At 40.9% G+C, this 17,467-nt stretch overlaps 1 protein-coding gene across 4 annotated transcripts in view; it reads right to left on the bottom strand.

The window, feature by feature from the left end:
• Positions 1 to 11,379, bottom strand: part of Caprin2 (caprin family member 2) — a 47,303-nt gene extending 35,924 nt beyond the window's left edge. For 2 of the 4 annotated variants that reach the window (XM_059256418.1, XM_059256417.1), the window contains exons 1-2: positions 10,181 to 11,230; positions 6,418 to 6,480 (exon numbers count right to left, since the gene is read on the bottom strand). In XM_059256418.1, coding sequence (XP_059112401.1) covers positions 6,418 to 6,480; positions 10,181 to 10,357 — 240 coding nt within the window. In that variant the 5' untranslated portion in view covers positions 10,358 to 11,230. Of the gene's footprint in view, positions 1 to 6,417; positions 6,481 to 10,180; positions 11,232 to 11,285 lie in introns of those variants that run through there. The other 2 variants (XM_059256415.1, XM_059256416.1) reach the window with 2 other exon arrangements.
• Between the last annotated feature and the right edge of the window lie 6,088 nt (positions 11,380 to 17,467).

Consider the following 17,467-nt stretch of genomic DNA (forward strand, 5'->3'; position numbering starts at 1 on the left):
TCACATCATCTCCGTTCCAGGAGATCCAACACTTTCTTCTGACCTCCACAAGCACCAGGAACACATAAGATGGACATATATATATGCAGGGAAAATACTCATACACGTAAAGTAATTAAAAAATAAATAAAAGATTTCATACTTGAACAAAACCAGTAACCAGAGAAGAGATGAGTTAGTCTTGGTAACTGAACTCTTTGTGGAGAAAAACAAATGTCAGTCTGGGGCCAGCTGATGAAATGGCTCAGTGGGTAACGGCACTTGCTACCCAAGCCTGACTACCAACTTTGATCCCCAGGAATTACAAGGTGGAAGAAAATAATTCCACAAGCTATCTTCTGACCTCCTCACCACACTCATACAAATAAAACAAATAAATGTAATTTTGCTTTTTTGGTTTGTTTTGTTGTCCTTGTTTTTGTTTGGGGCTTTTTTGGGGATTTGTGGGAGTGTTGTTTTTGAGACAAGATCTTACTATGTAGCTCTGGCAGTCCAAGAACTCACTATTTAGACCAGGCTGGCCTCAAACTCACAGAGATCTACACATGCCTCCGCCTCTTGAATTCTAGGATTAATGGTATGTGTCACCATGCCCAGCCCCTTTTTAATTTAAAATGAAGAAAGAGGTCCATTTGGAACAGAACAAGTTAAGGAACTTATTCAAGCAGTTAGAGATATACTGGAGTCTCAGTAATTAAGATAGTGTAGTAGGATCAACAGATTAGATTGCTCAGTGGATGAATGTGCTTGTTGCCACAACTGACAACCTGAGTTCAACTCCTAGAACCCACATAGTAGGAGAAAAGAAAGGACTACTGTAGGTTATTCTCTGACCTTCACTATATGCTATAGCAAAGAAACACAAAATAAGTAAATATATGTTAAAAAAACACATACATATATTTATAGACAGTGCATTATTCTACTCCTAGGTATTAATTACTCAAAAGAAAACATATCTACATAAATGTATATGTCAACATACATAGAAGGGTTATTTATGGGGCTAAAGATATAGCTCAGCAGTTAAAAGCACTGGCTGCTCTTCCAGAGGAACCAGGTTCAATTTCCAGCACCTATATGAAAGCTCACAACTGTCTGTAACTCCAGTTCCTGGGGATCAGACACCCTCAAACAGACATACATGCAGGCAAAATGCCAATGCATATATAGTAAAAATAAACAGACCATTTAGAAGGATTATGCATAACAGCCCCAAATAAAACCCAACTATGCAGAAACTTATAAAACATTACCACACACTACAACACAGACAAACCTCAAAATATGCTAGTTAAAAGAAGCCCAACAGAATTCTGGGGATATGGTTCAGCTGGCAGAATCCCTGGGATCAATCTCTAGCACCACCCGCCACAAAAAAAAAAAAAAAAAATTGCTTGCCATAGCTATATTTAAAGACAGACTCCATATTCAAAAAGTCTTTATTTTAGGGACTCAGAAGTTAAGAGCACCAGCTGCTCTTCCAGGGAACCCCAGTTCAATTCTGAGCACCCCCATGGTAGGTCCTAACACCAATTCTAGGATATCTAACACCCTCTTCTGGCCTCCAAGGACACCAGACACATAAGAGTTACACAAGACATACATGCAGGTAAAACACTCATAAACATAAAATTTTTTTAAAGTTTTTTTGTTTTTTTTTAGATGAGGTCTCTCTATTATGTAGCCCTGACTATCCTAAAACTCACTATGTAGACCAGGCTGGCCTCCTTGAAGTCACAGAAATCTGCCTGCCTCTGCCTCCCAAGTGTTGGGATTAAAGGTGTGCACCACTATACCTGGCTATAAAATAAAGTTTTTAAGTCTTTATTTTATATGAAATGTCCGGAAAAGGAAAATTTACAGAGATTAAAAAACAAAGCAGAGGATAAAAAGGGACCTCAGAAGTTAACAGAATTTTCCAAAACTGGATTGGTAATAATTGCCTGGCTGCACAAATATGCTATTAATTTATTTGAAGACTTAAATTTCGTTTGTGACATGTACATTATAGTTCATGTATGTACTGTATAGTTCAGTACAGCTGCTAGAAAAAAGTTTGACAAACTGGGTAAGTAGAGCACTAACCTAGCAAGAACAAGGCCCAGGATTCAGTTTCCATGATAACAACAACAACATTCTGATAATATTAAGTTTATAAATATGTAGAAAGAGGAACTGCTAAATACCCACTGCTATAAATGAATACAATGATACTAAAAATTAGACATTTTTATCTACAGAATGAACTACAGATGAACGCTATAGACCACAGGTTCTCAACCTGTGGGTCATGACCCCTTTAGAGCAGTATATCAGACATTCACATTATAATTCATGACTGAAGTAGTAGCAAAATAATTTTATGGTTGAGAGTCACTACAACACAAGGAATTGTATTAAAGGGTTGCAGTATTAGGAAGGTTGAGAACCAATGCTGTAGACCACTGATTAATGTGTTCCCTGAAAAAAAGTCTTTCACCTATCAAAATATGTAAAAGTGATTAAAGTTGAACTGTTTAAACTGTCAAAAGCAAAAACAAAAGCAACTGAAGCATCCATCTATTCATACACAGAAAGTAAACAAAAATAAAATATAGCTTACATTAATATAAATTGAGTGAATAGTTCTAGAGTGAAGACAAGCTGTAAAATATATAGCAAATTATTGATCATAAGGTACAAAAAAAAAGCAGTTCTAACAAATTCAGTAGGAATAAACAAGTTTTGTTAAAAAACAAAAGCAGGATCTGGGCTAGAGAGATGGCTCAGTGGTTAAGAGCACCAGTTCAATTCCCAGCAACCACATGGCCTGCTTCTTGGGCAGTGACCTGGTGGGACTTTTACACCTCCTGCTGCTGCCACTAAATGTAGTTTGTCTATCGCTCTGTGTTATGGAATAATCTTTTTGTACACTATGAAGATGTGTCTTTGCCAAGGTGCCTTCTGACTGGTTTATTAAAAGAGCTGACTGGCCAATAGCTAGGCAAGAGGTATAAGTGGGACAGCCAGACACAGAGGATGCTGGGAGAAGGGTGGAGTCTCAGGAGTCACAAGAGACACAGAGAGAAGCGAGATGAATGTACCACATTGAAAGAAGGTACTGTCATGTAGCAGAGGGTAGATAAGAAAGGGTTAATTTAAAATGTAAGAGTTAGCTAGTAACAAACATGAGCTATCAGCTGAGTATTTATAATTACTTTAAATCACTGTGCATTTATTGGGGAGCCAGCGGTCCCAGCAAAAAACTGCGCCTAAAGTTCTATTTATCAATAAGACTGCCACACTCAAAGTCCCTCCCTACTATTTCCTGTGTGTCTCTGTCTTCCAGACTCCCTCTGACTCTCTTTGATTATTTTGTCAACTAGCTGTTGGCTCCGCTTCCTGACTCAAAGTTGATTTTATTTAATTAACACAAATGCAAACTCAAGAGTTAACAGTGTGACTGAATAACCTGCAACATTCTTATTTCCAAAGGCACTAAGCACACATGTGGTACACATACATACATATATATATATATACATACATACATACAAAATACTCACACAAAATAAAATGAACAATCTAATTTAAAAAGAAAAAGTATAAGAAAGGAAAGGGAGAGATTTTAAGATCACAGAAGAAAGAAAAAGTGCAGGAAGGAGCATCAGTGGTGTTTGTATGTATTACTTGAGTCAAGATGAGCACTTACAATAGTTTTACTATCCATTATGACTTATGAGGAACATTTTGTCAGAACCATATATTTCATAATAGGAAAAACAAAGAAACTTTGCAGCTATATGGGCAGAAAATATAATGACAGCACATAATCCTCAAAGGGCTATAAAACTAGAAGGAATACCATTCCACACCCTCTCTCAAGAGGCAGCAATAATTAGCCAGATACTATACCAATTTACCAATGTGTACCTTTCTTCCTTCTCTCCACCCAGTGATGAAAGGTCTTTCTATCTGGTTCCTAGACCAAATCCAATTCCGCCTTCATAGAAAACCTTACTCTGTGACTCTTCTTTAATACTACTGCATGTATATGTGCTCTCATGTGAGTACATATATATGGAAGCCAAAGAGAAACCTCAGATATAATTCTTCAAGCACTGTCCACACTGGTGTTTTTGTTGTTGTTTTGGTTTGGTTCAAGACAAGGTCTCTCTATGTAGCCTGGCTTTCTGGAATTTACTGTGCAGACCAGGCTGTCCTCAAACTCGGACATCTGCCTGTCTCTGCCTCCAGAGTGCTGGGATTAGAGGTACGTACCACCAAGCCTAGCCCATTGATGTTTTTTAGGATTTTTTTTTAAATTTTAATTTAATGTGTATGGGTGTTTTGCCTATATGTATGTCTCTGTACCACTTGTGTACCTGGTGGCCAATGAGGCCAAAAGATGGCATCAGATACCCTGGAACTGAAGTTACAGATGGTTGTGAGCCACCATGTGGGTGATGTAAATTGAGCCTGGTCCTCTAGAAAAGCAGTAAGTGCTCTGAACTGCTGAGCTATCCCTCCATCCCCAACATTTATTTTTAATGAGATATATGTGTGTATATTGGTATGTTCATATGAATACTGGTAACCAAGGATGCAAAAGTATCAGATCCCCTGGAGCTGGAGTTACAGGCAGTTGTGAGCTGACTGACATGAGTGTTGAAAACTGAACTCAGGTTCTCTGGGAGAGTAGTAAGAGTTTTTAACCACTATGCAATCTCTATAGTTCTCCATTGTTTTTGTTTTATTTTTATTTTGTTGGCTTGTTTTGTGTTTTTGGTTTTGGGGGTGTTTTGTTTTGTTTTGTTTGATTTTTCGAGATGGGGTTTCTCTGTGTAACAGTCCTAGCTGTCCTGGAACTAACTAACTTTGTAGACCAGGCTGGCCTCGAACTCACAGAGATCCATCTGCCTCTGTCTCCCAAGTGCTGGAATTAAAGGCGTGCGCCACCACCGTCCCGCCTTGTTTTGTTTTTTTGAAATAGGTTCTCTCACTGGCCTGGAACTTGCCAAATAGGTTAGCCTGATTAGCCAGCAGGCCCCAGGGATCTGTCTCCACCACTCCATGGCTGTGATTACAAGAGGGCACTACCAAACCCAGCTTTTTACCTGGACTCAGGGACTGAACTCAGGATCTCATGCTTGTGCAACATGCACTTTACCTGAGTTCAGATCAAAAAACCCTCAGTGATGCCAGAATTTCTGGAATTCTTACAAAAAGAGCAGCTTCCACATTTTAAGTTGATGGACAGAGCATGAAAACAAAACCAAGGAAGTAAATGCTGGCTGACTAGCCAAGTCCCTTCACTAGCTGGAAGGTATACCATGCTCAAAGCTCACACAATTCAAAGCTAAGCCTCAAAAGACTCCTAATTACTATACCATAGAACTTCTGGGTCAGAGAAGATGACAGTACAGCAAGGAGGGAAATGTCTTGAATGCCTAAAATCTTTAATACAAAGCCAAATTTTAGCTAAAAAGTTAACAGGCCCATGAGCCAGATCAAATAACTCCAGGGCTGGAGGGACTGTTCAGCAGTTAAAAAGCACTTGCTGCTCTTTCCAGGACTTGAATTTGGTTCCTATCACCCACATTGGGCAGCTCAGAACTGCCTGTAACTACAGCTTCAGGGGATCCAACACCCTCTTCTAGCCTTCACAGGCACCTGCACTAACATACCCACACACAGACATACATGCATATGCATATATTTTTTTTTTAAAAATCTTAAATAACTTCAAGCACATTTTGTCCCTTCTTAAAAGGCAGTAAATGTGATCAGGACAAAACAACAAATAACAATAGATTTTTTTTTTCGTCCATATTGCAAACACTCTCCTTCACAAATTAAATAAACATCAGAATTACCAGGTATACCATGAACAGGCCAAACATGTGAAAGAAAAAAATTGTAGCTGGGCATGGTGCCTCATATGCCTGTAATGCCAGAATTTCATAGGGTGATACAGGAGTACCACTATGAGTTCAAAAGAAAATTATAGTCAATATTTATAGTGAAGTTAATTTTTAAAAGGCTACAGACATAGCTCAAGTATGAAAGAAATTAAAAGAGAACAACTCAGAATCATGAGACAAAGCTACAATAAACAGATTTTAGAATAGAAAGATGTCAAGTTTATATTAAACCAGGGAAGAGTTGAAAAGTAACGAGTATATTCAGTCTTCCTAGCATAAATTAAGTTTCAATGTATGTAGTAACCCATCTAATCTAATTTGCTCTATTTAACCCATATCCAACCAATATCATCTAATAGTCTGTACAGGCAGATCTCTGTAAGTGCAAGGCCAGCCTGGTCTACACAGTAAGTTCCAAGGCAGCCAGGTCTACACTGAGAAACCTTGTCTCAAAAAAAAATAAAAATAAAATAAAGCAGACCAGTACATCTAACAAAAGATCTCAACTTACCAACTGGTCTGGGTTAAGCTGTTCTCCATTTTTTAGGCGATCTTTATAATCTTCCAGTTTGAGCTATAAAAGAGAAATATGTATTTTATGGTATAGTCTGATAGAAAGAACTGAAGCAAACAAGATTCCTTAAATAAGCTAGTATGCCAGACTACAATTTCACAACTGTACTTGAGTTCCAAGTCAGGCGAAAACAAAACATAGAGCACTATCAGTCTGCTCTTTGTCCCATGTAATCAGTCCAGCAGATTCCAGATAAACTTACCACAACTTGGTAGCTATTTCAGGCACTTGACCAATGGAAAAAAAGAACTTCCACCCAACCAGGGTTTGCCTTGTGCTCCAAGAATTTGTCTGCATCTCAAAAATGCAGCTGAGGCTGAGCTGAGGCTGCTCTAAGAATAAGCTGAACACTATAGGTACAAACCACTGTAGCTGGAATGCATTGATACTGGTATTTCAACTATCTCAGTTATCTCCCTACTCTTGAAACAGCAAAATGCCTCTAAAGAGATGGAAGAGTCATAATATATCAAAAGGCAAACCTGCATAGCAGTTAAAGCAGGGGGACAGTGCTTATGGTGACAGGGCAGTGTGGCAGATGCTTCATTCCCCACTCATTAAAATATTCACAATTCTGAGACAAGGATTAGACTTTCAACTTAGATATATACTATTTAAAAAAAAAAAAAAAAAAAAAGATTAGAGGACCGAGTCTTTGCCATGTATTAACTCAAAGAGCCTCACAGGAATAACTTCCTATATGAACAATAGCATTCCTAGAAATCTGGTATCCTAGTAAAAATTATTCAACAGTTAAGGCCCATTTTGGGGGGAAAAACTACAGTAGCACTGTTAAGAATATAAGCTCCCAGCTGGGCAGTGGTGATGCACGCCTTTAATCCCAGCACCTAGAAGGAAGAGGCAGATCTTTGTGAGTTCAAGGCCAGCCTGGTCTACAAAGTGAGTTCCAAGACAGCCAGGACTACACAGAGAAACTCTGTCACAAAAAGCAAAACAAACAAAAAGTAAGCGCCTCATTGTATTTAAAAGCATTGTTGAACCTGAAGTTTCCCAAAATGAAGCACAAAAGCAGGTCAGTAGTTTTTAATGTGTGTAGTATAATAAGGTGTGAAAGAGGTTATTTAAAGGATTACTTTGGAGCTACCTAATTAGAATATAAAAATATCGGCACTGAAGAAATATTTTACGGGAAGAATATGTGCCAAACTAGCAAGATATACAGAGCTGTCAGCATGCTATAAGTTCATTACTATGAACTAGTATATAGTCTAGTGCTTGTTTTTGGGGGTTGTTTTTTTTTTGTTTTTTTTTTTTGGTTTTCCAAGACAGAGTTCTTCTGTTGCCCTGGCTATCCCAGAACTCAATTTGTAGACCAGGCTGGCCTAGAACTCAGAGATCTACCTGTCTCTGCCTCATGAGTGCTGGGATTAAAGGCATGGGCCACCACACCTGACTTATTTCAATTATGTGTATCTGTGTGAGGATATATGCAAGTAAGGCCAGAGTCATCATTGGACATTACTCCTCCACCACTACCACCACCAAATGGAGTTACAGGTGGTTTGTAAGATGCCTGATGTGGGCACTGGTAATCAAACCCAGGTCCTCTACAAGAGCTTTAGGTACTACGTTTTTGAGACAGGGTCTTTCTACATTGCCCTGGCTGTCCTGGAACTCAGAGATCTGCCTGCCTCTGCCTCCTGAGTGCAGAGATTAAAGGCATTCACAACCACACACAGCTTCTGTACATACATTAACCTTTGAGCCATCTCCAGCCCTGAATCTTTTTAAAATTAGTGTATGTATATGTGTGGAGGTCAGAGGACTTTTGGGAGCTGATGATCTGCAGAAACCTGAGGTTGAACTCAGGTCATCGGATTTGTGCGGCAAGCAGCTTTACTAGCTAAGCCATCTCAATAGCCTGGATTCTTTTCTCTTAATGGCTTCTATTTATGATCAGTCTACTTAAACAGGGCCTAAAGTCAACCATATACCCCAACCTAGAGGTGCTCAGCCAGGATTATTATTTTTTATATTTATTATTATTATTATTATTATTATTATTATTATTATTATTCCCAGAGATATCTGAGGTTATCACAACTTGCAGAGTCTGGGGGAGGTAGGCAGTGCTTCTGGTATCTTTTAGGCAGATGCCAAGATTGTTGGTAAATATCCCACAATGCTCAGGGCAGCCTCTCATAAGGAATTATCTAGCACAGTGGTTCTCAACCTGTTGGTCATAACCTCTTTGGGGGGGTCACATTTCAGATGTTTATATTACAATCCATAACAGTAGCAAAACTACAGTTACAAAGTAGCAACAAAATAATTTTATGGTTGGGGGGTCACCACAACATGAGGAACTGTATTAAGGGTCACAGCATTAGGAAAATTGAGAACCACTGATCTACCACAAAAGATCAGTAGCATCAGGGCTGACAAGTTCTGCACCAGTTCATACTTACTTATACTACTAATTGTTACCTGTGTGGCATTTTCATAACAGTTAATTTTCTAACAGAAGCACCAAGATATTATTCTATCTTTCATACTAAATTTACTATTTAAGAAAATACATAAAAAATAAATTGCATCTATTAGCCCCATAATCATGTCATAAACCACAAGCATTTTACAGGCTCCTCCTATATTGGTTTTAAGTCTTAAAATGCTTTTCTAGAAGCTGGAAACAAAGGCACTGGTGCTAGCAAACAGACATTCAGAATTAAATAAGTATAATGGTTTAGCTAGATAATACAGGAATACACATATTCAATTTCTCCACTAGGAAAGTCATTCATGAATCTCCACTAACAGACCCTGCATTGGCTAGTTCTCAGTGTTAAGGAACCTGTGCTGACCCAGGCACAATCATCTTGTGACACTAGCAATCAAATGCATGCATCTAAAAGATGCATGAAAAAAGATAAAACAGAAACTACCAGCCACTGGTCCTTCTGACTTCCAAAACAAGGGAAGCAAGGAAGATATAGTCAATAAAACTCAAAAATCTCTTCATATCCCTCCACTAAAAAAAAAACTTTACTAATGTTTTAGTAGGTCTTTAGCACACATTTTAAGAGAATGTAGGTCCAGATACTTCTTTAGCCTTACCTGTCAAAAGCAAATGAGAATTACGACACAACAGTGCATCCCGAGGGACTGTTTCTCAGGCTAAATGACTCAGGAAATGAGAAATTATCTGGATCTTTACCATACCACTTACTGTAATGTTAGTCTGGTAAGAATCCAAGTCTCTTTACAAAGCTGTCTACAATACTTTCATGAACCAACCTTAAACCAGTGTCTAGCAGTGGAAAAAATAACGTTAAAATATTTTCTGGCTCATGATAAAATGCTCCCAATGACTGCAGCAGCTGTACTGCCGGATCATTTGATGCAGTCACAAGGAAAATGAAGTTAAAATATCAAGCTATTCCTTATCTAGGATAAGAAACAATAATAAAACTCAAGAAATTAATCAGACCTAAAATAGCAAATTTTTCAAATATTTCAAAAGCAGTATGTGTAACAATTTTACTGTGATGAATATTGTTACTCAGCTATGTTGGTAAATGAAGAGAGTATTTAGCCTAGATGCTTAATTGCAGGCAACTAAGTCTCACGGTCAAAGTTTTTGGAAGACCTATGTTCTCCGATGAAAAAGAATATGTCAGCACCTTAACCCTGGCTTAAGGTCATGAACATTCAGAGCTTGAAGGGGGTAAAAAGTTACCTTCTTTTTCTCGATGTTTCTAATTTTGTGTTTAAGGCATATGAGTCCATTATCAATATAGGTTTCATACGCCTGGGAAGGAGAAGCAGCAGGACTGAGAGTAGACTGCAGGGGGCTCAGGGCCTGCTGGCTTTCCCCGTGCTGATTGTGGTTCACATGGGACTTGGCTGACTTCATATTTCCCACTCTTCTCTCCTCGGAATGGCCTGAAGGTGACTGGTAAGCGAAAAGGGATGAAGAGAGTTGCACCACTGAAACAGATGACGCTGAAGGATTGGGGGCAGGGGGTAGATTAAGTACAAATGTAAACTGAAGGTGCACAGCAACCTTTAACTTCTCTGGAAAGCCTTTCTTTAAAATGTTCTTCCACAGAAATGAACTCAAAACACAATGGTGCTTCAGACAGCGTACTTCCACTCCCCTACTGAGGTCATTGGCCGCAAGCAATGGCCAATAAAGATAGCCTACACGCAGGCAAAATTTACACTATAGGAACGTTTCCAGAAGTTCTATTTCCCACACAGAGAACTGCCAAGCAAGCAAAAGGCTTCTGACTCCTCATTCTCAATAATTTCTACGGTCATCACCCAAGTGGGGGTACAACCACTTTCCACATTAGCACCTCTCTACCTGAGCCTTTCTTTACTAGAGCCCCAACTTCAATCTACCTCAGAGTCTAAGTAAACCAAGTTTCTTGAACAAGAATGTTAAGTCTCTTTGGTTGCCCCGGGCCTAACCAAGTGCATCACCCCTGGACACGCTAGCTAACCAAGTCTTCTCACAAACTGCACACCGAGGTGGCTTCCGGATGTATTTACACTAACTCACAACCACCCACTCCCATACCCGCAAGCCTTCCACTGCTCCATCCAGGAGTCCTCCCTCAAGGAGCAAAGCCGGACAGACCCTGCATGCCACTGCTCTTTCAAGTGCGCTCAGAGTCCAGAGGCGCCTCGGCCGGGGTCACAGGCCCACGCAGCCCACCGGACGCACAGCGCTCTGCAAGGCCGCTGAGAGCCCGACCCCAGGGGGCTAGGCGCCGCGCCTCTCCACCCAGCTGCGGCCGCGCAGACCCGCCCACCCCGCCGCCGCCGCCCTGCTTCACCTCCCCGGCTGCCTCGGAAAGCGCGCGGGAGCCCGGCGCGCTGCGACGTAGGCCGACGCCACCCCACACTCCCCTCTCCTCCTCCCGTCCCTCCCTCCTCCCTCCGCCCTCCTCAGCTTAGCCCGCGGCGACAGCCGAGAGAGCACCCATTCAACTCCGCCGCTCGCGCCCAAGTTCGCCCAGCCTGGCGCGCGCAACTTATGTAGGCCGCGCACAGAGCGACCACGCCCAGATACCGCCTATTTCCTGTCCTCTGCTCCGCCCCCTAGCGCGCTCCCCTTAGGAAGCTTCGCCTTCCGGTGTCCCCTCCCACTCCCCACCCCTCCCCTCTCGTGCTACGTGACTCCTCAACCCGCCCCCTTCCGGTACCCTGGACCTGCGGGAGAGATGCTTCCCTGAGCGCCTCTCCGCAGGCTTCCACCAGGCGCGTGCGTTCCCCGCGCTTTTCTGCTGTTCCTGAGGCTCTGCACCTGGTAGCCTAGATGAGCCTTCTTGTTTCAGCCAGCACTAGCTGGTTACCTGACCTTGTGCAGATGATTTCAATCCCTGAAAAAGAGGCAGAAAGTCGTGCGCAGAATGACCAGATAAACCACTCTCCAGGCTCTCACGGTTTAGGTGGGGACATTTAAAATACAAGAGCATCTTTGCCCCCTCGGATGATTTTTTTTTTTTCATTGTAGAATGAGGAAGAGCATTTCCTCTCGGGACTCATCCTATAAGAGCAGAATGCTCTGGGACAGCCCTACCATAAGAGCAGAACAGATGTCTGCAGCCGTTGTAATAGGAGGGTGTGCGGCAAGGCTATGTGCTGCTATGAAATAACTCATTTCTTTGGCACTGAAAGAGCTGGTAAGATTATTTATTGAGTTGCATAAAGTTAGTAGAAAAGACTCAGCTTCTGAAGGACTGGTGGTGTTTCCTGTATCAAATGGAAGTTTTAGGGGCATGGCTTACTCCCTAATCCTAGGGAGGCAGGGACAGGCCTATGCAAAATGCTACCTCAAAAACAAAACAGATAAAATAATAAAACTAATAAATAAAAAACAATGACTTGCCCCCAACTTGTGTCCAAGTATTTTACCAAATAGATTTTTAGTCCTATCCATGAGGCAATGATAAATATTTAGAACAGGGCAGTCAAAAGAATAATCAAGTAAACAAAGGCCCAGCCAGTTTAATGTCTGGCCAAGACCACAAAAAAAATCACCTTGGCTTTGGCATTTCTTTTTTTTTTTTTTAGATTTATTTATTTATTATGTATACAGAAGAGGGCGCCAGATCTCATTACAAATGGTTGTGAGCCACCATGTGGGTGCTGGGAATTGAACTCAGGACCTCTGGAAGAGCAGTCAGTGCTCTTAACCTCTGAGCCATCTCTCCAGCCCAGCTTTGGCATTTCTTGATACTGTATTTTGCCACTTACCATTTGAGTTCATCCTGGTAGTATTATATACATCTTTGTTTTATTCTATTTTATTATGTGTATGGATGTTTCACCTGCATATATGTTTGTATATCATGTGGTTGCCTGGTGCCATGAAGGGGTGTTGGATCCCCTGAAACTGGAGTTACAGTATGTGCCACCACCTGGGTCCTAGTGATTGAACCCAGGGCCTCTGGAAGAGCAGCCGGTGCCCTTAACCACTGTGCCATCTCTCCTATTATGTACCTTAATTTTGCATTTTAGCTTTGAATTTCTGAACCCCATAAGTAACTTGAACATGGGGCAAACATTATCTGTTTCCTCCTTATTTATAACCAGACAAAGAACATACTGCTGAACTGAGAGAAGGAAAGCTAATATACTCACCTTTTGCCACACAGAATGGACATGAAGCCTGTGATGAGCATATCTTTGGAAACTTTAACTGACATATTTATATTAGCATTTATACCTTTGTTAGCCTGTGCTAATAATGAGCCTAAAAATAATATTTTCCAACCAGAAATAGTGGCACACACCTTTTTAGACACATACCTTTACAGGCACATACCTCCCAGCACTCAAGAGGCTGAGGTAGGAGGGCAACCTGGGCTACATAGGAGACTGAACCCCCTCCAAAAAATGGGGGGGCTTCCAGAATTAGCATTTGGGCCATTAGATCCAGGTATAATCCTAACTACTCAATGGAAGAATTGTTAATAAATCTATACTAATTTATTTTCCAATATGAATTGTAAGGATAAATCGAGACAATAGAAAAGCAAAAATAATTAAAATTCAATTGCAATAAGGTACAGTTTGTATAAGCCTATAATAACACTGGTAAGAGAATGTCCCACAGTGATGTAGGGAAAACAAAGCTCTCCACTTCTCATACCAACTCTTAGGCAGCTGAGGCAGGAGAATCACAAATTCCAGGCCAACTTGCACCCCTTACATACAAACAACAGACAGATGGGTGAAGGTGGAGTTCAGTGATAGACTGCCTGCCACGTATGAGGCCCATGATTCTATCACCAGCACAACAGGCTGCTCTTCTAGATGACCTGAGTTCAACTCCCAGCACCTACATGAGGGTTTACAACTGTTTGTAACTCCCTCTCCTGGCCTCTGTGGGCACCAGGCATGAATATGGTTCAAAGACATACATGCTGGTTTGGGGATAAAGTGTTCCTTTCTCTGACTCAGGTCCCAGATCTAGGCTGTGTTTTTTTCACTAGTTCTAGGTTCCATGGTCAGGGTAGGTTTCTTTAGCTGGCCTCCTTTCCCTACATTCAGTCCATTATCATCATTGTGGAGATCATGGTGGCATGCAGACAGATGTGGTGATGGAGGAATAGCTGAGAGTCCTACATCTTGCAGGCAACAGGAAGTCGACTTACTGTCACATGAAGGAAACTTGAGCGAAAGTTGGAAACTTAGCTGGGTGGGATCTTGTCCTGAGGTCACCACTCCCTTTATTCCATTTGTTAATCTATTTATCTCCTTGACTATAGAATTTAGCTCTATTCCACTTCCTGGTGCTCTTCTCAAAAATTTCATTTTGTAATTTACCCTGCTCAGATTGCTCCTCTTCATTATAAATTTTCATTAGCGTTACCAATAAAAAAAAAAAAATGACAGAATTTATACTAGGCTGTTTTGAGAGTTCCTCTGCCAATAGAATTAATCCAAAACTCTTCGCTTTAGCCTCAGGCATACTCTTCAGACAAGTCCGAAAGTTCTTCACCAAAATACCACAAAAATGATCGCTAGGCAACATACTAAAATTCTTCTCTGAAACCTCTTGAGTGAGTCCACATAGTTCAAATCACTCTTAGCACCACTGTCTTCCATGCTCCTACTTGTATGACCCATTAAGCAGTGCTTCAAGCATTCCACTGCTTTCCAAACCCAAAGTACCAAAATCCAAATTCCTCCAAACAAACACATGGTCAAGCTTATCATAGCAGTACCCAACTCGTGGTACCAACTTCTTGATGGGAGAATTCCCACAGAGCTACAACTGTTTTGACTCCAGAGTGTTAGCACCTAGCTTTGATCTGCCTTTTGTGATTGCTACCTCCTGTCTCCTTACCTTCTGTTTGAAGTCTTATCTGAGAGTTTTCCTAGGGGGTCAAGGCAAACTTAGTTTAAGAACAACACAGAACACTGTGGTATTCTTTTAATGGGAATTTGTGTTTGGTATTGTTCCGCTGGGGAACTTATAATACGAAGCTTTGGTATATAGAATTGACTTGCTGAAGGTGTGAATTGTTTAACAATAAAAGGGCCCTTTGCTAAGCTACAGTCCCTAGAGATGAATCCCCCTACAGCTGGGAAAGGCTAAAGATTCATCCTCGAGGTGCCTCTGTCTCTTGATTCCACAGACCCACGTGAACCTACACCCACATCCAATATAAAACAACTTCTATCTTAGTTTGGGTTTCTATTGCTGTGAAAAGACACCATGACCACACCAACTCTTTCTCTCTCTCTCTTTTTTTTTTTTTTTTTTTTTTTTTTTGGTTGTTTTCGAGACAGGGTTTCTCTGTGTAGTTTTGGTGCCTGTCCTGGATCTCGCTCTGTAAACCAGGTTTGCCTTGAACTCACAGAGATCTGCCTGCCTCTGCCTCCCAAGTGCTGGGATCAAAGGCATGCACCACTACCGCTAGGCCACGCCAACTCTTATAAGGAAAACATTTAATTGAAGTAGTGGTTTACAGTTTCAGAGGTTCAGTCCATTATCACAGCAGAGAGCATGGTGGCCTACAGACAGACGTGGTGCTTGAGTAGCTGAGAGTCCTACATCTTGTAAGCAGTAGGAAGTCCACTGACAGTCACACTGAGGGAAGTTTGAGCAAAGGAGACCTCAAAGTCCTCCTTCCCAACAGTGACACACTTCCTCCAACAAGTCCATGCCTGCTAACAGTGTCACTCTCTTTGGGGATCATTTTCTTTCAAACCACAAACCACACCATGGAATTATTATATTTGAGATAACTAAAAAAATGTCACTTTAAGCTGAGCATGCTTTAATCCCAGCACTCAGGAGGCAGACACAGACAGATTTCGAGTTTGAGGCCAGCCTGTTCTACAGAGCGAGTTCCAGGACTGCCAGGGTGCATAAAGAATCCCTGTTAGGGAACACCACTGTAAGTGTCAACAAGATAACTCAGCACCTTCCCACATAGAATTGAGCAGGGACTCATAAAAGCTGCAAGTAAAACTGGACGTTATTGCACATGCCTTGAACCCTAGAACTTGGGAGGCAGAGGCAGGAGTATCTCTATGAGTTAGTAAAAATCCAGCCTGGTCTACACTGTGTAACTCTAGCTTTAAAAAAAAAGACAAAGAAAAGAAAAGAAAAAGAAAAATGGAAGGAAGGAAGGAAAGAAAGAACACTTCAGGTATAAGTGGTAAAACAACTAGACCAATAAATTAGGAACAAAAAAGCTAATTTTTTATTTTTTTTAATGCATGCAAGTGTTTTACATTGCCTGCATACATGTCTTTATACCACTTGTGTGGCTGGTACCCTTAAAGGCTAGATAGAGAGGGCTTTGGATCCCCTGAAACTGTAGTTACAGACAATTGTGAGGTACTATGTAGGCACTGGGAATCAAATCTGGGTCCTCTGCAAGAGTGCTCTTAACAACTGAGCCATCTCTCCAGCCCTGATGCTTAAGTGTTAAAGTGGATTATTTTATTTCATCAAAATTGGCCAGACCTTGCCTCTCTTGAAAAATGTGAAGATCTTATATAAGCATTGTCTGGCAACTGTCAGGTCTCTGCAGGGATGATTAGACTGCAGCCACATAATTAATGTTAATTGCTTGTTAATACTGAACAAATTAATTTACCAAAAGATGTAAATGCTGGTTGCATCTACCCTAGATATTTTGTTATGATGCTAGAAGTCTGTTTGTCAGTACTTTGTTGAGAGAGGGTGAGAGAACTAGAAAAATAAGAAGTCAAAACAAAATAGAGACTCCTTGGGAACATGTACAAGATCCTTGATTCAATGTACTCCCTACCCCAAGGAAAGCCAAACAACTAATAAGAACACTGTGGGGAATGAAACCAAGTGGAGCTTCACCTAAGGATTTTAGAAATTGTACTCTCCTGTACTTCTATAGCATAGGATATCTCTTCAGATACTTGAGAAGAAAGTTATCATGAAAGTGAAGAGCTGAGCAATAGACCTCAGATAGTGTGATAGTATGAATGAGAATGGCCCAAATAGGTTCATGTACTCAGTGCTAGGCCCCTAGTTGGTGGAACTGTTTTGGGACGGATTAGGAAGTGCATTGTTGGAGGAGGTGTGCCAACCTGCATTATCAAAATGTAAGTTCTTAGTTACTGCTCCAGTGCCATGCCTGGCCGCCTGGTTGCTGCCATGCTCCCCACAATGATGGTCATGGACTCACCCTCTGAAACAGTAAGCAAGCCCCAGTGAAATGATTTTTTTTATAAGTTGCCTTGGTCAAGGTATCTCTTCATAGCAATAGAATAGTAACCAAGACAGATAGTATGAAACTGTTTCTATAATCAACATATACACATAATTGCTTTTTTAGTTATTGTAAAAAGCAATGGGTTTCATTATGGCATTTCCATACATATATATCATTAAATTTGGGGAGGTTATTTTGTTCATTTGGGGGTTTGTTTTTTGTTTGATTTTTTTTTTTTTTGAGACAGAGTCTCTTTATGTAATTCTGGCTTCCCTGGAACTCCCTATGTAGACCAGGCTGGC

This window comes from Peromyscus eremicus, chromosome 3, assembly GCF_949786415.1.
Source record: "Peromyscus eremicus chromosome 3, PerEre_H2_v1, whole genome shotgun sequence".
In the NCBI taxonomy this organism is placed as follows: domain Eukaryota; kingdom Metazoa; phylum Chordata; class Mammalia; order Rodentia; family Cricetidae; genus Peromyscus; species Peromyscus eremicus.